Source organism: Dendropsophus ebraccatus, chromosome 4, assembly GCF_027789765.1.
Source record: "Dendropsophus ebraccatus isolate aDenEbr1 chromosome 4, aDenEbr1.pat, whole genome shotgun sequence".
In the NCBI taxonomy this organism is placed as follows: domain Eukaryota; kingdom Metazoa; phylum Chordata; class Amphibia; order Anura; family Hylidae; genus Dendropsophus; species Dendropsophus ebraccatus.
Window position 1 is genome coordinate 26,075,893 of NC_091457.1, and position 26,552 is coordinate 26,102,444.

At 43.1% G+C, this 26,552-nt stretch overlaps 1 protein-coding gene across 5 annotated transcripts in view; it reads left to right on the forward strand.

The window, feature by feature from the left end:
* The window catches only part of SIPA1 (signal-induced proliferation-associated 1), a 64,990-nt gene that overhangs the window by 32,907 nt on the left and 5,531 nt on the right, over positions 1-26,552 (forward strand). For all 5 annotated transcript variants that reach the window (XM_069965303.1, XM_069965299.1, XM_069965304.1 and 2 more), the window contains exons 2-11: positions 858-2,082; positions 2,184-2,308; positions 3,893-4,081; positions 9,144-9,318; positions 9,396-9,499; positions 10,675-11,472; positions 17,274-17,548; positions 17,629-17,796; positions 19,300-19,366; positions 19,899-20,010. In XM_069965303.1, the coding sequence (XP_069821404.1) occupies positions 1,344-2,082; positions 2,184-2,308; positions 3,893-4,081; positions 9,144-9,318; positions 9,396-9,499; positions 10,675-11,472; positions 17,274-17,548; positions 17,629-17,796; positions 19,300-19,366; positions 19,899-20,010 (2,752 nt within the window). In that variant the 5' untranslated portion in view covers positions 858-1,343. The remainder of the gene's footprint in view (positions 1-857; positions 2,083-2,183; positions 2,309-3,892; positions 4,082-9,143; positions 9,319-9,395; positions 9,500-10,674; positions 11,473-17,273; positions 17,549-17,628; positions 17,797-19,299; positions 19,367-19,898; positions 20,011-26,552) is intronic.

Here is a 26,552-nt window from a genome sequence, read left to right on the forward strand (position 1 = left end):
CAATAGATAAATAAATTATCATTGGCTTCTATTGGCTGGATTTGTTGAGGAGCAGCCATAACCCTGTAGGCAGCATTGATTACTAATAGGGAAGCATGTACTTCATGTCTGTTTGTGCAGTTTTCACACTGACCACTAGAGTGTGTAGAACAGGGCAGCTGACACGTCCTGTACCGATCACTTTTCGGCTGTGCTGTGCAGATTGAATGTCATCTTCACACATCGAACTGAAAGGAGATTAGATAGCAGTGCTTTTGGCGTACTTTACTCTAAAAATTGATTTAATATACAGAGATATTAAGCTGTATTTTTAGACAACCATAGGCTGATCAGTAGGGGTACGAGGTGGCAGCACCCCATTGCTCTGGCACCATGACTAATCAGCCGCTTGCCAGAGCCTAAAACAAATAGCTCCATATATTGATATATCTTGTTTAAGTTCTTTTATGTATTTTAAAGGGATATTCTAGGCAAAATTTATTGATGCTCTATCCTAAGGAGATGTCATCAATATCGTGTAAGTAAGCTGATCAGTAAGGGTGTCATGTGTCAGCACCCCATTGATTTGATATGGATGAGAACATCTGAAGATCAGTCATCAATAAGTTTTACCCAAAAAATCTCTTTAGGGTGCGTTCACACCTACAGGATCTGCAGCAGATCTGCAGCAGATTTGATGCTGTGTTCAGTTATTTAAATGAAATCTGCTACAGAAAATCAGCTGCAGATCCTGTAGGTGTGAACGCACCATTAATGTGTAAATTTCTGTAAAAAAAAAAATATATATATCTTTGTGTAAAATGAAATAGACTTTAGCCACTAACTGTAGTCTGTTGTTTTCTTCTTTCTTCTGATAGGTCAGAACAAAGCTTTAACTAGATGGAGGAAAAGATATACTGTTGGCTGCCATCTTTAGTATTTAGACAATAAAGCACATCGGAGTGGTCACATACAATAAAAGTACAAAAAAAAAGAGGATGAAAAAAGAAAGTGTCCAACATAAGAAAGCAGTAAGAGGAACCAAGTACAATAGAAAACAAAGTAAAGGCCGCTACAACATGTGAAAATAAGAGATAGAAGCAGGACCAAGACAAATAGTATATCAGCATATAAGGTATATAGGCCTCCTGTAGACACATAATGAGAAGCAACAATCAAGCTGTTACACGCAAGAAGAGTACAATCATAAAAAAATCAATTTAACGATTTATAATAAAACATAGCACATGCCAAGAAACCTAAGTTTAAAAAAAAAAAAGCACAAAAAGAAGACGGGTGGAAAAAACTATTGAAAACCTTCCTTGGAAACTTTTCAATATCATAAATGAGTTTCTCCTCATGAGATGCAGTCCGATGACCTCTTTGTACGTAAGTTCCGCCAAGCTCCATCTCGTTCTTCCCCCCACAAGAGTCCTCGGGAATCCAAGTCAGTGATAGCTACCGGGAACAGCAGGCACAACGGTGGGGGACGTTCCCTTTCAGAGTCAGAGTTTGATCCTCGGGATAAAGGATCTGGAAGCCCATCTGCCCCACGCTTTAAGGATCCGTTCATACTGCTTGGGCTGGCTGGAAACAGCCAAGGGCCACCGGCCCATGAAGTAAAAGAGAGACCTCCCGAAGGGGATCCCGTAGCCCCTCGACCAAAGAGTTTTGCTCATCATGACATCCAGAGTATTCTGTTTGATCCGTTTCGAAGGAGAGAATCGGAAGTTAGAAAAAACGTAAGAAGTGGGGCGTCTGCTGCCTCTCAGGTCAGGACTAATAATTCTCCAAGAAAGTCCCTGTCGTCCCCAGAAGACCCCGGTGACCCCGGTGATGGAAAAGACAATGAGCTCCTGCTCAGCTGCCCATATTTCCGCAATGAGGTAGGCGGAGAAGAAGCGGAAGGCCAAAAAGATCAAGGATGGGATTTTTGTACCGTTTCATCTGTCCACGCTCCGCTTATCAGTTTTCCAGTTCGCGGGCCCAATGCCTCCGTATCAGTGTTAGAGGAAGCTCGAGAGAGGATAAGAGACAGCAGCTATTTTGTGGAATATCAAGACCTGGGTGCACTATATTACCGAAAGTATTTTTATGGAAAAGGTCAGTAGTTTGTTTTTTTTCTACTTAATAAGCACCTTGATGTTTTATAAAAACTTTACATAATGTTGACCTCTTTTTTTTTTTTTTTTTTTGTTCTTCAGAACACCAGAATTTTTTCGGAGTTGATGAAAGGCTGGGGCCTGTGGCAATAAGTATACGCAGGGATGAAAGAGAAGGTGCCAATGGGGTTCAGTATAACTACAGAATCATCTTCAGAACCACCGAGGTAATACAGAGCTCTATCTTTAATGTCCATGTAATTCTCATTTATATATTTTGGCCACCACAGGAATACCATGTTTCTTCTAAAATAAGACAGGGCCTTCTATTACTATTGTTTTCTCTGAAAAAGATATCTAGCGCTTATTTTAGGGGTAGGTCTTATTTTCAGAGAAACACAGTATGTCCCCACACTGTAGCCCCACTCTATATGGTAGTTAGCCACCATACTGTATTTCCTACTGTTGGGCTCCTATACTATAAGCCCCCCTGTGGTTCTTCCTCCATACTGTATACATCCCCCCTCTGCAGGTAGTTCCCATGCTGTATACCTCCCTCCCTCCCCCTCTGTAGTTGTTCCCCCATACTCTATACATTTCCCCCTCTGCAGGTAGGCCCCATACTGTATACCACCTCCCCCCTCTGTAGTTGCCCCATACCCTCCGTCTCCCATATTCAATGGATCTTCTTGCCCCTCCTGCAGCTTGTGTTGAGCAGGTGGGGCGGAGCATAACAAGTCTAGCCCTGATTGGCTGATGCTCAGCCACCCAGTGTCAGGGATTCGGTCAGCTGACCCTAACTAGGGCTTATTTTAGGAGTAGGGCTTATAATTTAAAACTTACTCAGAAAAGCCTGCAAAATAAAGCTAGGTCCTATTTTTGGGGTAGGCCTTATTTTCAGAGAAACCTGGTAATAATGCTGCCTATATTTAGGGGCATTTCCATCTTATAAAAGGTAAACTATATGAACCAAAGACTTGAAACAACTACACATTACATCTACAGGAGGTTTTAGGGCCTACTATTTTAGATGAGGTGTTTCACTCTCTTGAGAAGAATTTTCACAAGATTTTGGAGTTATCTGTGGGAATTTTGCCCTTTCATTTAGAGGAGCATTAGTGAGGTCAGCGTTCTATAACCCAGAGCATTTTGCAAGATAAGCTCAAAGTTTTTCAAAATTGTAACTTGGTTTAAGAGCATTGCTTTGGTTTAAGAGCTCCCTGTACTGGGTGGGAGGGGGAGTGGGGGAGGGGTATGGTCTGCATAGTGGGGTCTACAGCACTGTACTCTGACCCAGGAAGTCTCCCTCACCTTCCAAATCATAGCAGATCCACTTCAGGCTGGGGCTCACATCAGGGGACAGGACTGTGGGGGTAATCTCTCCATAGCTGTATCTCCCCTGACAAAGAGTGCTGCATTTATGTTCCCACATCTGCCCTGTTCATTCCTTCATGCTCCCTGCAGTCTGTCAGTCCTGATTGGTCCATGCTGAACCAATTGTCTGCATATCAGTGATTCTTATGGGAAAGTTTGCTTTGGTTTAAGAGTGATTTGGATTACAAGCACGGTCCCGGAACTAATTATGCTTGTAATCCAAGGCACCACTATATATATATATATATATATATATATATATATATAAAACTTTTTTTTTATTTTTTTTTTTTATATTTTCCGGTGTAATAATGGACTAATATAAAGATTTTTCTTATGTTGCGATTCTTCATACTAAATAAGTAGATCTAAGATTGGTTAAACCATAGTAAATCAATAGTATATCGTTACTGATACTCTGAATTTTCTGCTTACAGTTAAAGACGCTTCGAGGGTCCATCCTAGAGGAAGCCTTCCCTTCATCCATACGACCCAATTCTTCCCGGGCAATTTCACCTAAAAAGCTCCTTGAGTACATTGTACCAGAAGTGAACCTGCAGTGTCTACGCCTGGCATCGAACTCTCCTAAAGTACCAGAGACTCTGCTGAAGCTGGACGAGCAGGGGGTAAGTGCGTGCCACCTTTTCCATTACATGGAGTGGTTAATCCTATGATGTTATGAGTAATGATATTTGTTTTAGATTGTTTTTATGTAGACATTATATCCATTAAATAAATACACGGGGCATGTATGTTCATAGTGCTGGCAAGGAAACAGAGGGCAGATTGATTATCTCGGCACTTTCTGCTCCTCCGTGTAGACGGTGCCAGAATACTCGGCAGAATTATTGGGCCTGATCTTTATTCAAGCACATCTGTTCCTAACACAGCGAAGCTTTCAGGAAGCCAATTAACCTGCCAGAGAGGAAGCCAGATCCTCCAGCGGAAATTCACATAGACAGAAGGGGAAATGCAAACTACACAGAACTTGCCTTTTAGTAAGAACCGAGCCAAGTGCTTCATATCGACAAGACAGCTAGCAATGCCAATAAGGCCATATGCGTTCTACTATATTGCACTCAGTGGCGTAGCTACCATAGAGGCAGGGTAGGCAGTTGCTATGGGGCCCGTGCAGGAGGGGGGCCCGGGGGAGAAGGTAAGAGCATGTGTCCTTCTGCTTAACCCCTTATGTACTGCAGTGTGTAAGTGACCCAATGTTTACTTACATGCTGCAACACAAAAAAAGGGTTAACAAGCAGAAGACAGAGATCTCTTAGGAGTCTGATGTCATACAGAGGCATTCTGATGGAGAATAAATTGTGCGCTTCTAGACAAGCCGTGCAAAGTGTCGCTGTCATGTAACAAGATTTTTGACATGTGAAAACATATTGGCAGAACGAGTGGCTGAGCTCTTCTTTCCCAGGTTCACTGATCTCCCTGTCACATTACAGGAGATGGGCTACATAGACTTACCATAAAATCTGTCTCCTGCAGTGAGCCAAGGAGAGAAGTTCTAGTAATCGGTGAGGGTCTTAAAGGGGTATTCCACTCAAACATAACTTTTGATAAGTTGCTGCCCATGGAGACACTAACAATTCCTTCCATACTTGTTATTATCCATTTAGTCTCCTTCCCCCAGTTCTCAGCTGCTGCTTTGTGCTGAAGACACAAAAATCTGTGTGTGAGCTTTTTTTTCTGTCTCCCCCACTCCCTTCTGAGACAGCTGGTGTCCTTGGCAGGCTTTATCTGCAACATTGTAGCATCTCTGTAATGCTAGTAGGGTTAATCACAGTGAGTTCATTAGCAACTTGACCTCACAATAACCCTCTCAGCATTACAAAGAAGCTACAATGTCGCAGATAAAGTCTGCCAGGGACTTGTTTACACCAGCTGTCTCAGAAGGAAGGGGAAGGAGAGGGAGACAAAGAGAAAAGCTCACACGCAGATTTTTGTGTCTTCAGCAGAAAGCAGCAGCTCAGAAATGAGGGAAGGAGACTGAATAGATAATATAGATAATAAGTATAGAAGGAATTGTTAGTCTCATCATGGGCAGCAACTTATCAAAAGTTATGTCTGATTGGAATACCCCTTTAATCTCTATGCCATATTAAAAGTTTTATTTAATGACAGCAACACTTCATAGGTTTTTGTCTAGTTTTTTGTTGTTTTTTTTTTTTGAACGATTCAAAATATAAAAAAATAAAGCATACTCACCTTCCCTGATCCCCTGCCACTGGTTCCTGATCCTCTTTGCTTCTTCCTTAGCTTCCTCAGCCAATCCCTGGCCATAGTGGTGATCCGCCTCAGCTAGTGATTGGATGAGCAGGCAGGCAGAACCCTATAGGATTGGGGATTTAAACAGTAGGAATGCAGCATTAATCTTTTTTTAAGTTCTCTTTAAATTAGTCTTGTGAAGACGACCACTGTTAGTATAGTTTGGACATATAGATGTCACAGAGGAAAGCGCAAATTTCCCTTTTTTATACATAGAATAATTAACCCATTTGCAGAGTCCTGAAAATAACAATGTTTCATATCTGATGCTGCCCTAATACATATTTAGTCTTCATTGTGTAGATGTCTATTATTAACCTGCTTCTTCCCCGCAGTTTCCTGTGGCTACGCTAAGCATTTTAGCAATTACTGTATGAGTCTGTGGCAAAATTTGCTAGTTGCAAAGTGTGAATTTTCTAGTTGCTCAATTGATTTGTAATTTGCAAAGGTAGAAAAAATGGGTGAGAAAAGAATCACTTACACTTTTCTTACTATTTCATCAAAGGGGAACTCCGGCCAAAATAATAAATTGGTTGAGTGCAGGGGCAAGGGGGAACATTATAAAAATCTCTACTTACCTGTCCCTGTGGCACTGCAGCGCTGCCTCAGTTGTCGTCACGACCTAGGAGAGAGTACCTGACCTTGCTGATGGATTGCCCGCTCAGCCAGTCCATTCAGTGCCTGTAGTGGTGTCCCGCCCCAGTCACTGGCTGAACAGGCAATCCAGCAGCCGGGTTGTGACATCACTAGAGCAGGAGATCTAGGATGCTGGCGGGAGTCCTTGAGTGGTACCGGGACAGGTAAGTAGAGCTTTTTTTTTTATCTACCCCCGCCTGCAGCTAATTTTTTATGTTGGCCGGACTTCTCCTTTAAGCACAGTGAAATCTGGCATTTAGTAATACAGAAAATCTCAATGAATACTTTAGAGCAAGGAACAATATATTGTACAATAAAGGCATGAGAAAATTCTCTAACGTGTGCCCATCATAAAACGGCATGCTCTGTGACCTATGCAGAGGTCATGGAGGGCTCTGACCATCACCTGTTGTCGGAGCCGGATCCTGTGTTATCTGTCATTTAAATCCTGTCTGTGATGGAAATGAAACTAAAGTGATGTCTACAGAACAGGAAGCATCCGTTTATTAGCATTTAGCGGTCTGTGTGAAAACTTCAAGATCTCAGGATTATTTTTGAGTATGAATAATATTTTAAAAAAGTAACACCGACCTAAAAAAAAGTTTAATATAAAAAATTGACTTAAATGAGAGGTTTTCTGCTGATACATTGACTGTTGTATATTGACTAGACACACCTGCCCACACTGTAACACCACTAGACACACCTGCCCACACTGTAACACCACTAGACACACCTGCCCACACTGTAATACCACTAGACACACCTGCCCACATTGTAACACCACACCTGCCCACACTGTAATAGCACTAGACACACCTGCCCACACTATAACACCACTAGACACACCTGCCCACACTGTAATACCACTAGACACACCTGCCCACATTGTAACACCACCACTAGACACACCTGCCCACACTGTAACACCACTAGACACACCTGCCCACACTATAACACCACTAGACACACCTGCCCACACTGTAACACCACTAGACACACCTGCCCACACTATAACACCACTAGACACACCTGCCCACACTGTAACACCACTAGACACACGTTTCCACACTGTAATACCACTAGACACACCTGCCCACATTGTAACACCACCACTAGACACACCTGCCCACACTGTAATAGCACTAGACACAACTGCCCACACTGTAACACCACCACGTGTGGGCATGTGTGTCTCGTGGTGGTGGTGTTACAGTGTGGGCATGTGCGTCTTGTGGTGGTGTTACAGTGTGGGCATGTGCGTCTTGTGGTGGTGTTACAGTGTGGGCATGTGTGTCTCGTGGTGGTGTTACAGTGTGGGCATGTGTGTCTCGTGGTGGTGTTACAGTGTGGGCAGGTGTGTCTAGTGGTTGTGTTACAGTGTGGGCATGTGTGTCTAGTGGTGGTGTTACAGTGTGGGCATGTGTGTCTCGTGGTGGTGTTACAGTGTGGGCAGGTGTGTCTAGTGGTGGTGGTGTTACAGTATGGGCAGGTGTGTCTAGTGGTGGTGTTACAGTGTGGGCATGTGTGTCTAGTGGTGGTGTTACAGTGTGGGCATGTGTGTCTCGTGGTGGTGTTACAGTGTGGGCAGGTGTGTCTAGTGGTGGTGGTGTTACAGTATGGGCAGGTGTGACTAGTGGTGGTGTTACAGTGTGGGCAGGTGTGTCTAGTGGTGCTGTTAGAGTGTGGGCTGGTATGTTTAGTAGTGGTGTTACAGTGCGGGCCGGTATGTCTTGTGGTTGTGTTACAGTGTGGGCAGGTATGTCTAGTGGTGGTGATGTTACAGTGTGGGCAGGTGTGTCTAGTGGTGGTGATGTTACAGTGTGGGCAGGTGTGTCTAGTGGTGCTGTTAGAGTGTGGGCAGGTGTGTCTAGTGGTGGTGATGTTACAGAGTGGGCAGGTGTGTCTAGTGGTAGTGATGTTAAAGTGTGGGCAGGTGTGTCTAGTGGTGGTGCTGTTAGAGTGTGGGCAGGTGTGTCTAGTGGTGGTGTTACAGTGTGAGCAGGTGTGTCTAGTGGTGATGTTAGAGTGTGGGCTGGTATGTTTAGTAGTGGTGTTACAGTGCGGGCCGGTATGTCTTGTGGTTGTGTTACAGTGTGGGCAGGTGTGTCTAGTGGTGGTGATGTTACAGTGTGGGCAGGTGTGCCTAGTGGTGCTGTTAGAGTGTGGGCAGGTGTGTCTAGTGGTGGTGATGTTAAAGTGTGGGCAGGTGTGTCTAGTGGTGGTGCTGTTAGAGTGTGGGCAGGTGTGTCTAGTGGTGGTGTTAGAGTGTGGGCAGGTGTGTCTAGTGGTGCTGTTAGAGTGTGGGCAGGTGTGTCTAGTGGTGCTGTTAGAGTGTGGGCAGGTGTGTCTAGTGGTGCTGTTAGAGTGTGGGCAGGTGTGTCTAGTGGTGCTGTTAGAGTGTGGGCAGGTATGTCTAGTGGTGGTGTTAGAGTGTGGGCAGGTGTGTCTAGTGGTGGTGGTGTTAGAGTGTGGGCAGGTGTGTCTAGTGGTGGTGGTGTTAGAGTGTGGGCAGGTGTGTCTAGTGGTGGTGCTGTTAGAGTGTGGGCAGGTGTGTCTAGTGGTGGTGATGTTACAGTGTGGGCAGGTGTGTCTAGTGGTGCTGTTAGAGTGTGGGCAGGTGTGTCTAGTGGTGGTGATGTTACAGTGTGGGCAGGTGTGACTAGGCAATACAGAACTGTTCATTTACCTCTCTGTGAGATTAGTCTTATACACTATATATACACACACACCCTATATGTCATATAAATCATAATGCATTTCTGTCCCTTATTCCAGCTCAGTTTCCAGCGGAAGATAGGTATTCTGTATTGCCGCAGCGGCCAGTCATCAGAGGAGGAGATGTACAATAATGAGACAGCAGGCCCGGCCTTCCAGGAGTTCCTCAGCTTACTCGGAGATGAAGTCAGGCTGAAGGGGTTCGAAAAGTACCGAGCGCAGCTAGACAACAAAAGTAAGCGTCTCAGGCATATTTACACGTTCCCACATTTTCCCGTCTTCTTTCCCTGATTCTATGTTACTTGTTCACAGCTGATAGCACGGGCACGCACTCCCTCTATACCCGCTACCAGGACTACGAGATCATGTTCCACGTTTCCACAATGCTTCCATTTACAGCCAGCAACAGTCAGCAGGTAGGCTGGAATTACTGATAACCTTTAAATAATAGTTTATTAACAGGGTTTTTTTCATCTTCATATCCTTTCATTCTTTATACTTATTACTGCTCTTTAATTCAATGAGAATCTGTCAGCAGCCATTCATGTTCATGGTAGATAGCTGTTAGGGCGTGGGGACACATGGTACCTTCATATATCCATATGTTTCCTCAGTCCTTTAAGAATCACTCCACCCGGCACTACCTGCTCAGCTGAACTCACTCTACTGATTGTGGGGTTAAACAGGGTCTGTTCACGCTAAATTCAGGGTGTTCATTTCATAAGACAAAGTTCAATGATTCCAATAAAGCATAAGAAAACAAAGAGTGGCACTCACCGAGTTTAGTGTGCAGTTCTTCTTTATTTATTCGACATCAGACGAACTGCTGGTCAGGCGTGAAACGGGTCGTCGCTGCTTGAACTGTGCAATGTTCTCCCTTTCCTGCTATGCACCAATGTATGGTAGCACATAAATAAAGAAGAACTGCACACTAAACTCGGTGAGTGCCACTCTTTCTTTTCTTATGGTTTATTGGATATATCCATATGTGCTTCAAGAATGTAGAAAAATAATTTTATTCTCCTGTGCAAAGTGTCATAGAGGTGTTCCCAGGCTCCTAAACTACAACAAGCTGAAAAATATCCTCACTCCCCCTACCATCCCTATCAGAGAGCAAGGAGGCATTGCAGCTTTCAGCAATTCAGGAGTTTGGGAAAGCCTCTCTGCTACTTTTCACTAGAGAATAGAAGCATTTTTCTACATCCTGGAAGCACAGATGGATATACGAAGGGTCCTATGTGTCTCCTTGCCCTAGCAGCTAACATGAAATGAATTGCAGGTGACTGATTCACTTTAACACTGTCTTTGCACAATGCAATGTATGAGATTCTGTAATATATATATATGTTAGTGATACCATGCCATGTAGAGAGTCGATTTTTCAGCTACCGGCGGTGGCTAAAAAGCCAGAAACAGACGAATAGGCTGTCTTACATAGCGTGTGTAATTTCCATCAACTTAAATAGATGCTAATAGCTCACAGTGCTAAGATGGTTATATAATCCTCATGAACATCAATGGGAGTTACGCACAATGTGACTGGTGGAAGGCAGATTTTCCTGTATTATGTTTCTTTTTTCTGTTCTTGCAGTTACTTCGGAAGAGGCACATCGGTAATGACATTGTGACAATAGTCTTCCAAGAACCCGGTGCCCTCCCGTTCACCCCACAGACTATTCGTTCCCATTTTCAGCACGTATTCATTGTGGTTCGTGTTAACAACCCATGCACTAGTCATACAAGCTACAGTGTTGCCGTTACCCGCACCGCAGACACGCCGCCCTTTGGGCCTCCTATGCCCACTACCAAATTCCGGCGCTCTCCCGAACTTCGAGACTTTTTACTTTCCAAAGCCGTAAATGGTGAAAATGCAGCTGAACGTGGAGGTAAATTTCTAACCATGGCAACAAGAACCAGGGAAGAATACTTAAAGGACTTGGCTCGGGATCATGCCACCACCACTACTTTGGAGTCATGCTCCTCGAAACTAGCCATTTTGGGTCTTTCCAAGAAAAGGGATCGAGCGGCTAGCACCGGCACTGGGGACAAAGGGGGAAAAGGAACTCGCTGGGCATACAGTGTTCCCCCAGAATTCCATAGTTCCGGTTCCTTAGTGTGGACTGTGAAAGCCGTGAGCGTCTCCATTCCAGAAGGTATCTACATGCTGGGGATATCTTCTGAGATGCTGGTGTTGGTGGACCCGAAAAAGGAGCGTGAGGGGGCAGTCAGCTTTCACTGCTCATGCAGGGATGTTCTTGGCTGGACTTACTCCTCTAAGGGGGGACTGGACCTTTACTATGGTCGGGCAGGAAGATTAGCACTTTGTCCAATCGCAAGCAATGAGACAGAAGTGGAAAATGAAGTCAACCACATTGTCAAGAGGCTGCAGGTAAGTACGCTTGGGTATGGGTGGCACAACAGTGATGTAAAAGCAAGGGTTGGGTGAGAACTTGCATGCATAAGAAAGTCAGACTCTCGTCACAATGTCCAACATATAGTAAGATTACGTCATTCTAAGAAATGCATATCATTTGTGTCTACTGTAAAGGAATTTATAGAAGGAATATATAAGGGGCTTTCTGGGGTCTTTTCATTGATGGTCTGTGTTTGGATAGGCCATGATCATTGGGGGTCCAACACCTATGGTCAGCTGTGCGGTGCCTACATACACAGTGAAAAGAGACAGTGCCATTCATTGGATAGTGGCCATGTTGGGGTACTGCAACTCAGCTCCCATTGAAGATATTAATTGTCCATCCAGAATCCTGGAAACAACAATTTAGGTTGATAGAGTGAATAAAAGTACTTATATACAGTAGACCTAAAGGGGTACTCCGGAGAAAAAAGTTGCTTTCAAATCAACTGGCGTCAAAAAGTTATATAGATTTGTAATTTACTTCTTTTTAAAAATCTCAAGTTTTCCCGTAGTTCTCAGCTGCTGTATGTCCTGCAGGAAGTGGTGTATTCTTTCCAGTCTGACACAGTGCTCTCTGCTGCCACCTTTGTCCATGACAGGAACTGTCCAGAGCAGGAGAGACTTTCTATTGGATTTGCTAGTGCTCTGGACAGTTCCTGTCAGGGACAGAAGTGGCAGCAGAGAGCACTGTTTCAGACTCCACTTCCTGCAGGACATACAGCAGCTGATAAGTACTTGAAGGATTGAGCAGTAATTTACCAGTCTGTATAACTTTCTGACATTTTCTTACCCTTCGAAGTGTCGTGCATATGGTTGTACTTGTATTATGGATCTTATATGTATAGTTCATATGTACAGTTCTAAATGAGGAAACATTCTGACAATCGTGTGGCCACCTATGTGATCTTCCCATATTCAGGATGTTTTCTGTATAAGATTCTATACAGACACATAAAGTGAAAAAAAAATGATGGAAGGAGATGTGAACTGAGCCTCAATAGTATAATAATTCAAGCGTAAAAAAAGCTCAATCTTTACAATTGGCATGGCCGTATGTTAGGCTGGGTTCACACTGCGTTTTTGCAATCAGTTTTTTCTTTTTTTTTTATATAACTGTATTTTTATTGAAAAGATTTTGCAGATTTTTAGCAAAGACATAACAAAGGAATACAAAACATGTATAGAATAATATACAAAACAATAGGACAATGGGGTATCAGTAGTAGAAAACATATCAGGCACGGGTATAAGGTAACAGTGGTAACAATTAGCTCTGACATGATCATAATGGTACAGCGTATTTCTACAGAGAAAGGTAGCATATGAGGATAATGCAACAGCTGTCAGCAGAGGAAAAATTACTGTTACTCATGGCCCAGGTATGGGATTATATCCTAACTGTAGCCCAATAATGAAACCCTTTGACACACATACAACACAGATAGACTGACACAGGACTCAATACAAAGGAGGTGAGGGAAGGGACGGGAGGGGAGGTGGGGGAGACGGGGAGACTAGGGTCTACTGCCAGAAGAGGAGGTCATATCAAAGGTATCCCACGGAAGCCATACGGATTCAAATTTATCAATGGCATTATTAAGGGAAGCAGTAAGCTTTTCTAGGGATCGCAACTCCCGAATTCTGGTAAGCAAACATGGCCGGGAAGGAGGGGACGTTTGCTTCCATGCGCGAGCAATCAAGGACTTGGCCGCCGTTAGGATAGTAAGTAATAACTTTGCCTGCTTTTTCCGGAGGGTCTTCGGGAACAAATTCAAGAGACAAATTCCTGGGTCCCTATCAATGGTAGTGCCCAAGACTGTCGAGGCCAACCCGCAAACCTCCATCCAAAATGGACGGATAAGGGGGCAATCCCAAAATATATGGAGGAGCGACCCCACACTACCTGTACACCTCCAACAAAGTGGAGAGATATTATTATTTAGCTTATGGAGGAGTTCCGGTGTATGGTACCATAGCATTAACAGCTTATAGTGGGATTCCTTATATGTGGTGCAGATAGAGGATTTTGCCACCCTCTCCCATATCACAGCCCAACATTCTGGTGGGAGCTGTCTGCCCAGTGCTGCTTCCCACTTATCCATGTAGCGATGTCTAGCCTGGGAGCCCTCAGAGGGTGAATTAAGAATTCGATAAATATCTGATATCAAACCAGATGTAGAAGTGCCCCCTCTCACTAATTGTTCAAAGGCAGATGGTTTCGAGACTATGAGGGATCCCAGGCGAGACAGCATAAAATGGCGGATCTGTAAATAGGTATATTGCTCTGAGGGCGGTAGTTCAAATCTATCCACGATCTTATGGAAGGGGAGAAGGGTGCGTGTAAGCGGGTCTACAACGTCAGCGAACTGGAACAGCTTTTTGGAACCCCATAGCCTAACTATGTGGGACTGTAAACCAGGCTGTGCAATCAGTTTTTTCATCTGTACGCATCCGTTTTTTCATTGACTTCCTTAAAAAAAAAAAACGGATCAAACGCATCCATTTTTTTTACATACACAAAAATAAGGCCAGCTACGTTTTTGTGTACGCTAAAAAAAACGGATGCACTTTGATCAATTTTCTTTTTTGGAAGTCAATAAAAAAAAACGGATCAAAACAGATGCACACAAATTCATCCGTTTTTTTCAAAGACGGATGAAAAAAAAACAGATTGCAAAAACGTAGTGTGAACCCAGCCTAACCTGTCATAGGATTAGAATCCTTAGCTAACTCTTCCTGTATCTACTCCCGTATTAATAACTCTTCTGTTGGGGACAACATGGGAAAACATCAGCTCATTTTTTTTCTAGGAAACAACTTCTTTACAAATGTAGAAATCAGGAAATTTGTCTAATAAAAACAGGAAATCCATTTCAGGAAGTAAGGCCTATTATAGAGCAGGACAGTCATTGTTACAGGAACAGAATGTGGAATCAGATCAATTCCAAAATGTGCTGCAGTTATCAATCGGACGTTCTGCCATACAGACACTGGGTTACAAGGTTACAATGGGTCAGAATAAAAAGCATGCCCTTATTTTTTTATTTTTTATTTCAAATCAAGGGGTGTAAGAAAGTTATATAGATTTGTAATTTACTTTTATAAAAAAATTTCCAGTCTTCAAGTACTTATCAGCTGATGTATGTCCTGCAGGAAGTGGTGTATTCTTTCCAGTCTGAAACACTGCTCTCTGCTGCCAACTCTGTCCAATTCAGGAGAGTTTTCTATGGGGATTTGCTGCAGCTCTGGGCAGTTCCTGACATGGACAGAGGTGGCAGAAGAGAGCACTGTGTCAAACTGGAAAGAACACACCACTTTCTGTAGGACATACAGCAGCTGATAAGTACTGGAAGATCTTCAACATATCAAAAGTTATGTTTGAGTGGTATGTTTTATTTATTGAATTCAACGCATAAATTGTATTCCTAGAAATTAGGAGATCTCTGTACGGCACTGTGGAATATATTGGTTCCATATATATATATATATATATATATATATATATATATATATAGGCTATGTTCACACTACGTATTAGACCAGCCGTTCCGTGACTCCGGCCGGGTCACGGAATGGCCGGTCTCTGGCCGGATCAGCCGCAGAGCTCTGATGCGGGCGCATCAGCGTGCGCCTGCATCAGAGCTTCCCATAGCCCACAGTGAAGCGAGCGGCTGGAGCCGCTTGCTTCACTGTGTGCACTAACAGGTCTTTCTGCGGCCGGAATTCACTGAATTCCGGCCGCAGAAAACTGACCTGTCAGTTTTTTCCGGCGCTGCACAGATCCCGTCCAGAGCGCATACGATGTGTGTACACTTCGGCCGGGATCCCATTGCACACAAGGCATTGTCCACCCCGCAAAACTACGGCCGTAATTCTGCGGCGAGAACTACGGCCGTAGTTTTACGTAGTGTGAACATAGCCATATACTGTATATAATATAAAGGAGTGCAAACAAACTATCTGTAGGGGCTGGGAAATGAAATATATATTTTTTAAACTAGGAGAAATTTTTAAACATGTAAAGTGAAACTGGCTCAGTTGCCCCTAGCAACCAATCAGATTTCACCTTTCATTCCTCACAGATTCTTTAGAAAATGAAAGGTGGAATCTGATTGGTTGCTAGGGGCAACTGAGACAGTTTCACTTTACACCATGTTTGATAAATCTCCCCTTATGTCTATTTGCATTTAGGGAGCAGGTAATAGTGTTCATTTAAATCAGTTGACATTCACTTATATGAGCATGAGGCTGGAGCTACATGGTGAGGTTGGGGTCCAGAGGACCACAAATGGTCACATTGCACTGCAGTGATAGCACTGTGATGGGGATAAGGTAACTAAATGGGGTCGAGTTGTGCCCTCAGGTGGCCGTAACCCACTAGTCACAAGAAATCCATCTTCATTCAGTTACTTTAGTCCTGACACAGTACAGTCACTGCAAGGTCACACTGTGCAGACAAGGCCGACGTGTAGGCCCGGCCTTAGGGTACGTTCACACAGTAAAATTTTTATGCTTCATCAAAGCAGATTTGGAGCAGTTCCAAATCCTTGTCAAGAATTGACATGTACTACCCTTTACAATTATTCCATGAAGATTTCCATATGTTATCTACCTCAGATTACTAACCCTTGTAATTTAAAAAAAATAAATCTACATCATAGGCCAATATGGTTGATTATTGATCCTTAACAAGACCAGTTCTGGAATCCTATGGGAAAAATGATTGGAATCAAAATGTTTTTCCTTCGATTTCCTCGATTCCTTTTTCATTATTATTATTTTTGAGATGGTACAATAGAAAAATGAGAATAAGAAAGGAAATACAGGTTGGGGGAAAACCAGGCTGGCTGATATGCATAGAGTAAACTAGAAAAGAGGTGAGAGCACAAATTAAAGGGAACCCGTTACCATAAAAAAGCTACCTAATGGCACTTTTACACGGAGCGATAATTCGCCGGATCGCACGATTAACGATTTTAAATGAACAATGTTTTTTTTTTTTTTATAACAATCAGCGTTTAGACGGAACGATACATCGTACGGAAAAATCGTTTTGCGATTGCTTAAGCCTATCTCACACATAGGTGAAATCGTTGAAAAAATGTTTACACGGAACGATCTGCGAATTTTTTGCGAACGACCAACGATAATTTGAGAACATATTAAAAGATCAAAATGAACGATTTCTCGCTCGTCATTTGATTGTTTGTAGCGGTTACACGTACGATTACCGTTCAAATTCGATCGTTATCGTGCAAATTCGAACGATAATCGTTCCGTGTAAAAGGACCATTAGCTATCTGCATCATGTTATAGAGCAGAAGGAGCTGAACAGATTGATATATATCTTCATGGGAAAAGATTCAATATAATTTGTAATTTATTGATTGAAATCCCTGATGTTTTCATGCTAAAGAGTCCAGTCCATTGAGTGACCCCGCCCACTGGACCCTTACCACAGAATGAGCAGGGATTTCAATCATGTTACAAGTTATACTGAATCTTTTCCCACAAAGATATATATCAATCTGCTCAGTTTTTCCTGCTCTATACCATGATCCTGATTAGATAGCATTGTCTTGGTGACAGGTTCCCTTTAAGGACATTGTATTGTATAAGGGTAAAAAAATAGAAGTTTTAACAAATAAAATGTAATACAAATCACTTACAGTGATCATGCATAATAGTCGGGACGCTATCTTTTAACATGATTCCTCATTTACCATGCCACTAGAGACTAGAGTCAGAACTTCTCGATGTGTTTCTCTCTTTAGGTTGTCTCGGGGGGTTGTGAGACACGTGAGATCCCCCTGCTAAGGAACGGTCTTGGGCAGCTTGGATTCAATGCAGATTCTGGAGGTTTTGTGATAGAGGTGGAAAGATTCAGCATGGCAGAGACTGTAGGACTGTGTCCTGGAGCCAGGCTTGTCGCAATCTGCGGTCATCCTTTCTGCTCATTGACCCCTGAGGATGTCCGCAACCTTTTCCTTCGTGCAAAAAAAGTGACAGTAACCACTCTGCCTCCCGATGAAGCAGGAAAGCCCCGCAGGTAAGAACAGAACTATTGTAGATGTAGGCATGTTTACTATTGTTACGAGGACACTAACCTTTTACTTTACTTGTCCTTAGGAGTTTTTCAGAGCTATATGTAAAGTCGCTGCAAGAACAGAGGATTATGAGACGTTCAGAGGGAGACATAGAGAAGGAAGACGTGGTGGCCAGAAAGGCAGAAACTGCTCCAGAGACTAAGAACATCCTGCGTACATTATCCGTTCAGGAAGAGAGGACGGAGTTCAGGTAACACAGTGTCTTATATGGGGTTATCCAAGCTTGATAATATAGATATTAGAATATTTGAGGCCTAACTCCCAGCAGTTCCACCGCTGTTTAAAGGAGCCGCAGTGCTCACAAGTGCCATGGGCCCTACTAACAGCTGATCGGCAGGGGTGCCAGTAGTCACAGCCCTGATAATCTAGGATTCATGGTCTACCCTGAAGAAAGGCCATTCATGTTTAAAGCTTGGATGAAATTCACTTTGTGGTTCACCCATTATTAGTTATATTTATAATCTATATAATTCAGGGCATAAAAAAGGGGTGCCTTTAAAATAACAAAGAAATCATACTCACCTGCCCTGATTCCTGATCCCTGCTGCTCATAGCTATTCCCTGCTTCCTGTGCCTTTTCATTTCTGCAGGAAGTGTTCTCAGCCAATCTCTAGCCAGAGCTGTATCCCAGTAGTTGAGCAGGCACAGTAACAGGAAGCAGGCAGGGAGTAAAAGCCCTTGGAATGGCAGCTGTGGAGGATCGGGGCAGGTAAGTATAGTGCTCTAAGACTTTATTTCAGTATACCCCTTTACCCTGTTAATATGCCAACTACAATGTTTAATTCTTGGGTTATGACGGTTATGATAATTGCAGAGAAAAGCTATAGCAATCTGGAAACCAAACTGGGATTCTCAGAAGGTGAGCACCCCCCCTTACACACACCGCCCCCATGCTGCCTTATTACTGATTGTACTCAAATATTTCTACATCCTATTATTGATTAATAGCGCATATAACAGTGTTAGGGACAATTCATGCTACGTTTGTGTTGTATGCTAGAAACTTGGGAGAATGTCCAAGTGGGTGCTTAATGCGACTCTGTACCTACAATTTGTCCAACCAACCCCCCCCCCCCCCAACCGCTTGTACAGATAGCTGCCTTTAATCCAAGATCTTTCCTGGGGTCCATTAGACGGGTGATGCAGTTATTGTCCTAAAAAATAACTTTTAAACTTGTAGCCCTGTGTCAAATTGCAGTGGTCTATAGTGGCATTGTCCTAGGCCTGCCACACCTCTTCATCCCTCCTTCCCACCCTCTTCACCGTTAGGAATGTCCCAGGCAGGATATCTCCTAAACATCACTTGTCTGAACACTGCACATCTGCTGGATGTTAAGGCCCATGTGCAGTGTTCAGACAAGTGATGAATAGGAGAAATCCTTCTAGGGCCATTCCTAATGAAGAGGCCGGGGAGGAAGGACAGAGAGGCGTTGCAGGCCTTGGCACAGACACTCTAGGCCACGCCAATTTGACACAGGGCTGCAAGTTTAAAAGTTGTTTTTTAGGACAATAACTGCATCACCTGCCAAACGGACCCCAGGACAGATCTTGGATTAAAAGCAGCTATCCGAAGGTACAAGTGGTTTGGGGGGGGGGGCATATTGTGGGCACAGAGTCACTTTAACTTATATGCCACTGCATAGCATTTTTTTTTATTATTTAACTGTAGTGAATTTGTGTTTTTTCTTCCAAGGTTCAACAAAGCTGATTTGGCTCCACCCGATATTATTCCTCAACCAGATCCATCAAGAGATGAGGCGGTGAGATGTTTTTCTTAGTAGAATCGGCCGACCAATTTTCATCAGCCATAATATTAATACCGCTGGAAGACTCCCGAGTTCTTGCCGAGATGTGGTCAGTGCAGCGCCATGTGTCATAAAGCTCCTGTTGATTTTAGTAGAAGCTTCAGAGTGGGATCACATGGAAAAAGTGGAATGTCAGGTCTTTACCCACACACTACCACATCTCCCATTGACATACATTGGAGATGGTTTAAAGGAATTGTTTGCATGTCATTAGCTATGTGGACTCTAGGATTTAGAGAACTTACGGCCAATGTCTTGGTGCCAGGACACCTTCAGAGGTCTTGTGCAGCCCAGGCTGTCTTGATGGTGTGAGGGGCCTACACAATATTAGGTTTTATTATTATGGCTGATCTGTGTATATATGTATGACAATAGTACAGGGAATTTTCCTCTATGTAATGTTCTTTCCTATAGTCAGAACAATGTAGGCTGCTTATATAAGACCCCGCTGTCACTTTTCTACATTGTAGTGATTTCTCTCTCCTAGATGATGGATGACACGTTCGAGGAGCCTCCGGCAGAGATGGCAGATTCAGATCCTATTGTACAAGAAGAGACCTTCTCTCCTGCATCCTCTACTCAGGAACACACCAAAAACGGTACCGTCCATTTATATTACTGACATCCTTGTCCTGTGTGTTATTATGTACGCTATATGTTATCATTTACGTCTTTAGGATTTACTGTTTTATTTATGAAATGGGAAACAATAGACATTTATAATATATAGGATTAAAAAATACCCTCGGGCTTTTTAGATTCCATGATGAATGTGACAGTTCTCCATTGTCATTGTCGGTCCTATTAGACTCCATAAGTCACTTTGGGGGTCACGTTTCAAGGTTCTTTTATGGGGCAAACATTGACTTACAAGAAGCTACCTCTCTACTTCCCTAGGCAGTAGGGAACCATTTATAACGGGTCAGTCAGGTTCCCGTCAGCTTTTTTAGGCAGATACGACACTGAAGCATGCTACACTACACTACTCTGCATGTGTGAACTAATTCCTAGAGATAGGGTCATATGACACAGGGCGTTAAAGGGGTCATCCAGCAAAAAAAAAAATTCTTCAAATTAACTGATTTACTTCTATTTAAAAATCTTAAAGTGTCAGTGTCGTTTTATTTTTTTGCAGAAATCAATAGTCCAGGCGATTTTAACAAACATGGGTTTATTAGGCAAATATGCCATTATCTGCATTCAAAATGACTTTCCCCAGTTCTCTCTTATTCACTGCTCATTATCAAGAAATCTCGACTCATCTAACCTATGGAGAGGGGAGGGGGGAAGAGGGAGATTAGTCGCCAGCAGAGAACAAAGGATTACACAGTGGGAGCTGTGTGAAATCCTGTATTCAGAGGTCAGAGAGGTCTGTGCTGACTTCAGAGGAGATAGCCCGGTGATGTAGCTGTAAATTACCTCTTTGTTGTCCTGTTTTGGTGCCTCATCACCCTTCACCCCTCCATGAAAACCATGAAGACAGGGGGGAGAGCTTCAAACTGCTTTTTCATGATAAAAATAAATTTTTCGGCTAATAAACCCAATTACAAAGTTTCTTAAAATTGCCTGTACTATTGATTTCTGCAAAACAAATTTAAACGACAGTGACGCTTTAAATCTTCCCATAGTTACCAGCTGCAGTATGTCCATCATGAAGTGGTGTATTCTTTCCAGTCTGACACAGTGCTCTCTGCTGCCACCTCTGTCCATGTCAGGAACTGTCCAGAGCAGTAGCAAATCCCCATAGAAAACCTCTCCTACTCTGGACAGTTCCTGTCCCAGACAGAGGTGACAGCAGAGAGCACTGTGTCAGACTGGAAAGAATCCACCACTTCCTGCAAAACATACAGCAGCTGATAAGTACTTGAAGAATGGAGATTTTTAAATAGAAGTAAATTACAAATCTATATAACTTTTTGATACCAGTTGATTTGAAAGGTGCCACAATGTATGAATACCGACAACTGTGCTAAAAGAGTAAGACAGTGTTTCCTTTAAAGGGGTAGTGCGGCGCTCAGAAATTATTCACAGAATAACACACATTACAAAGTTATACAACTTTGTAATGTATGCTATGTCTGTGAATCGTCCCGTTCCCCGTGTACCACCACCCCAACCCGTGTACCCGGAAGTGTGGTGCATTATACATTACCTGATCCGTGTCGAGGGCCGTCCGCCATCTTGTGCCAAACGTCATCTTCGGACGGACGGACGAGTTGCTGCCACCCGTCCCCCCTCCGCCGCGTCACAACTGTGCTCAGCCGCGATTGGCTGAGCACAGTTATGCTCAGCCAATCGCGGCAGAGCATCGGATGACGCTGCAGAGGGCGGACGGCATTCGGGACAGTCGGAGCTGTTCGCCGTCCGCCCAAAGAAGACGTCACTCACTGAAGATCGGAGTTGGGTGTCGGCACGTGACAGGTGAGTAGAGCGCACCACACTTCCGGGTACACGGGTGGGGGTGGTGGGACACGGGGAAGGGGGCCATTCACAGACATAACATACATTACAAAGTTGTATAACTTTGTAATGTGTGTTAGTCTGTGAATAATTCTTTACCGCCACACTACCCCTTTAAGGCTATGTCCACACATTGTAAAGGTAAAATATTGCCGTATTTTCACTATAATAATGCGCTCCACTGAAGTCCATGAGAAATTGGCCAGCAGTGCTCACCCCATGTATAATAATAGCTGTAATTGATTAGGACCGCCCAAATAATTAACATGCTCATTATTTACCACCTGCTTTAGCAAAATACAGCTTTTTTTTGCATCTGTTGACAAATTGTTTATTTTTCACTCAAAATTACGTCCATATTCATCTTTTGTTGTACTGTATGTGAATATAGCCTTAAGGGTTTTTCATGATGCATGGGCTATACTCAGCATAGGATATCAATATTTGTACGGTGGGATACCGACACCCGGAACTCGGAACTGATCAGAAAGGTGGGACCCATATGTACACTACACTATGAATTAGGCTGGGTTCACACTACGTATATTTTAGTCAGTATTGTGGTCCTCATATTGCAACCAAAACCAGGAGTGAATTAAAAACACAGAAAGGATCTGTCCACACAATGTTGAAATTGAGTGGATGGCCGCCATATAATGGCAAATATTTGCTGTTATTTTAAAACAACGGCTGTTATATTGAAATAATGGCCGTTATTTACCGTTATATGGCAGCCATCCACTCAATTTCAACATTGTGTGAACAAATCCTTTCTGTGTTTTTAATCCACTCCTGGTTTTGGTTGCAATAGGAGGACCACAATACTGACTGAAATATACGTAGTGTGAACCCAGTCTAAATCTGGAAGCAGGAGGCTTCACACATTGTGGCCATTCTGGGTTCTTGCATCTCAGCCCCACTCAATGGGATATGGGCAGCAATAACCCACTACACAGTGTATGGATCTCGTGTACATCTGGTACATCTGCCGAACAGCTGATAGACAAGGACACTGAGTGCTGGAATGATGAAGTGTTTGTATAAATTTTTGAGAGGATAAACTAGTGACACTGCAATGTATGAAACACTGTACAAGATATGGAGTCCTGTCCTAGATACATGGTATTCATAGATATCCATGCTGGATCCTGCATATGGCTCTGCTATGCCTGTAGCGCCTCCTCTGGCATATGTTTGTACAACCCTTTTTATATGGCCCAAGTAAATAATATCAAGACATAAGAATCCTATCTAAAGAAATCCTGCAAAATCCATCTAGCCCTACTTTAGGGTCCATTCACACAGGCCGCTTATCGACAACGAGCATTGCTAGAATGCAGTCGCTTCTTGGCCTGTAAAAGTGTCAGCAATCACCCGATGAACAGAAAAACGCCTGATCCTCAGCTGACCACATCTTTTGTATTTATCGATATCGGTCGCACATCTTTCAATGTAAACAGTAGTTGTGCGTCCGATAGCAATATATTTATATGGATGCACAAACGATACTGTGATCATTAGAGCGGCCCAGCCAGGCATTTATTCGCGCCTTCTAAAGGTACTGCAAGTGAGCGCTGATCTTGCTTGTGTCCTTGCACAACCAAATATCGGGCCATGTTAAAGGAACATTTAGGATACTACCAAGTTATCAGTATAATAGTATTAGGCCCATGCACAGCGTCTGAACTGCTGGCGTTATTCATACGTAATGAATAAAGGGAATTTTCTGTGCTGCTTTTGTGTTCTCTAAATTCGGTTACATGGCCCCATATAAATGGAACGATAGCGTCTGACTGATAAGCAGGCCACACTATGAAGCACAGTAGGCCAATGTTTTTACCAAGGAATACATTGCTGCAATTACCGAGCTTATGACCCCATTCTCTACCCTGGATGAGAGGTCATGCATTTTCCCTTTCATGTGGCCGGTATTATCATCATCAGCATGGTAGATGGAACGCTATCTATTCCGTACTGGAATTGTAGTTTATAGTTTCAGTAACATAATGTAAACTATATTACAATCCTAGGAAGGTCATATTGTCCGAGTCACCGCTATCTACTGATATTGTCTACGAATAGGAAAGTTGTTCCAGGCTCATAATTCTCCTTTTATCTGTTCTATGGTTTATCTCCCACTAGTAGAAGTATATTTTGTTTCTTATTAGATGTCATTCCTATAGCAGTGATGTAAGCAGCATACATAATAATATGCTTATATTCCAATGGCTATGGTTTTGTTAGTTCAGGATGTGGTGTAAGCCCGGGGCACGTACAGATAAATGTGTCCCATAAAGTTACTAAAAAGTAACGTGAACGTCTGTGTTACCATATTACACCCAAATCCCTTCGCTGGCGGAATAAGGGCCATATTCCACCGGACGATTATCGTTCCCATAATCGTTAACGATTAACAATCTCAAACGACCGGTATCGCGAAAGACCTGAAAACGTTCACTCATTTCCATGGAACCATAATCGTTACTTATGATCGTATTTGCGATTGTTTTTTCTTCGCTATTTATTCGCTATTGCGTTCGTATGTACTGCGAACGACTGGACGGTTTGCAAACATTTTGCGAACGAGCAACGATAAAAATAGGTCCAGGTCTTATAAAGCGATCAACGATTTCTCGTTCGGTCGTTAATCGTTATTCAACCGAACGATTATCGTTTAGATTCGAAGGATTTAACGATAATCTGAATGATAATTGTCCGGTGGAATAGGGCCCTAAGCGTTGGTAGTGACAGCTCCATATTGGTGCCAGTCTGTTCATTATGACAATTTTTGAAAAAAGGACAACTAATAATGCTAAGTAACAGCTGAGGATACTGAACGGGTCTAAGATGGTCTGTCATGAAGTGTCCCGCTCAATCTGTGGTATACATTATGTGAAGCGAGAAGGAAAAAGCTTCGGTGTAGTTATCTTCTCCTTTTCTACCTCTGGTCGGAGCTGTGTTCTTTTGTGCCAATTTCTGATGGGCTCCTTGAGATCTGCCATTAAAGGGGTTATCCAGCGCTACAAAAACATGGCCACTTTTCCCCCTACTGTTGTCTCCAGTTCAGGTGCAGTTTGCAATTAAGCTCCATTTACTTCAATGGAACTGAGTTTCAAAACCCCACCAAAACTGGAGACAACAGTAGGGGGAAAGTGGCCATGTTTTTGTAGCGCTGGATAACCCCTTTAATATCCAGTCAGGTCCTTCCCTTATTGCCTGGTGATGGAGGTGTTTCCTTCCGGGCTCTGATGGGTGTTATAGTTATGCTTTTACACCTGCTTTAGTTATTGATCTTGTCCTTGGATATGTCACCTGGTATTTGTAGTACCTCCTGGTTGTAGCCTTTGCTAAATGCCAGAACTTGCTATGCCTTGTCCTTTAGATTGTCTGTCCAGGTACTTGTCGTTCATCTCCTGGTTCAGAACTAGGCTACATCCTGTGACCATCCTTCTGTGTTGTGTCCATGATGCTGCTACCACCACCAATCACAATTTTGGGGACCGCAGCCTCTCCACAACTTTATAACCTCTCCATACACAGGTCCAAAAGTAAAACCAGTGAAAAAAAAAGGATTCTGCACATTAAGGTCCTATTATACAGCCCGATATGGGGCCGTCTACAAAAGCAAACAAGTACCGATCAGTGAGATCAGCACTTGTTAGGAGTGCCTTAAGAAGGCACAATCAATCTTACTTCCGAGCCAAACGAACAATCCCTATATTGTTCGTGCGGCCACTAAGATTTATTGCTGTCAACCTCACATCCTCGTAGCCGATAGTGATATATTTTAGTGCTGCACAAAACATGCAATGAGGCGAGGATCAGGTGTTAGCCTGCTTCTTGGCTGATAGCAGTCACTTAAAGGGTCCGTTTACACACACAAATTATCTGACAGATATCTGCCAGATTTTTGCAGCCAAAACCAGGAATGGATTTGAAAAAAAAGAGAAATATCAGTCTTTCCTTTATGACCTGTTCCCTGTTTATAGTCCATTCCTGGCTTTGGCTGCAAAAATCTGTCAGATAATCTGTGTGTGTAAACGGACCCTAATGCTGGGTTTACACGGAGCGATAATTCGCCCAATCGTACGATTAACGATTTCGAAGTAACGATTTTTCTTTTATAACGATCAACGTTTAAATGGAACGATATATCGTACAGAAAATTCGTACAGATATATCGTACAGAAAAATCGTTTTGCGATCGGTTAAGCCTATCTTGCACATAGGTAAAATCAGTGAACGACTGTTCACACGGAACGATCGGCGAATTTTTTGCGAACGACAATTTAAGAAAAAGTTAAAAGATCAAAGTGAACGATTTCTCGCTCGTCGTTCGGTGCGTTTACACATACGATTATCATTCGAATTCGATCGTTATTGGGCAAATTCGCACGATAATCGTTCCGTGCAAACCCAGCATAATGGTGCGTTTACACAGACAGATTTATCTGACAGATCTTTGAAGCTAAAGTCAGGAACAGACTATAAACAGGGAACAGGTCATAAAGGAAGGACTACGATTTATCCCCCTTTCAAATCCATTCCTGGCTTTGGCTTCCAAAATCTGTCAGATAAATCTCTCTGTGTAAACGCACCATAATGCTACGTTTACACGGAATGATGATCGGGCGAATTTTCGCAATAACGATCGCATTGAGCGATAATTGTTCCGTGTAAA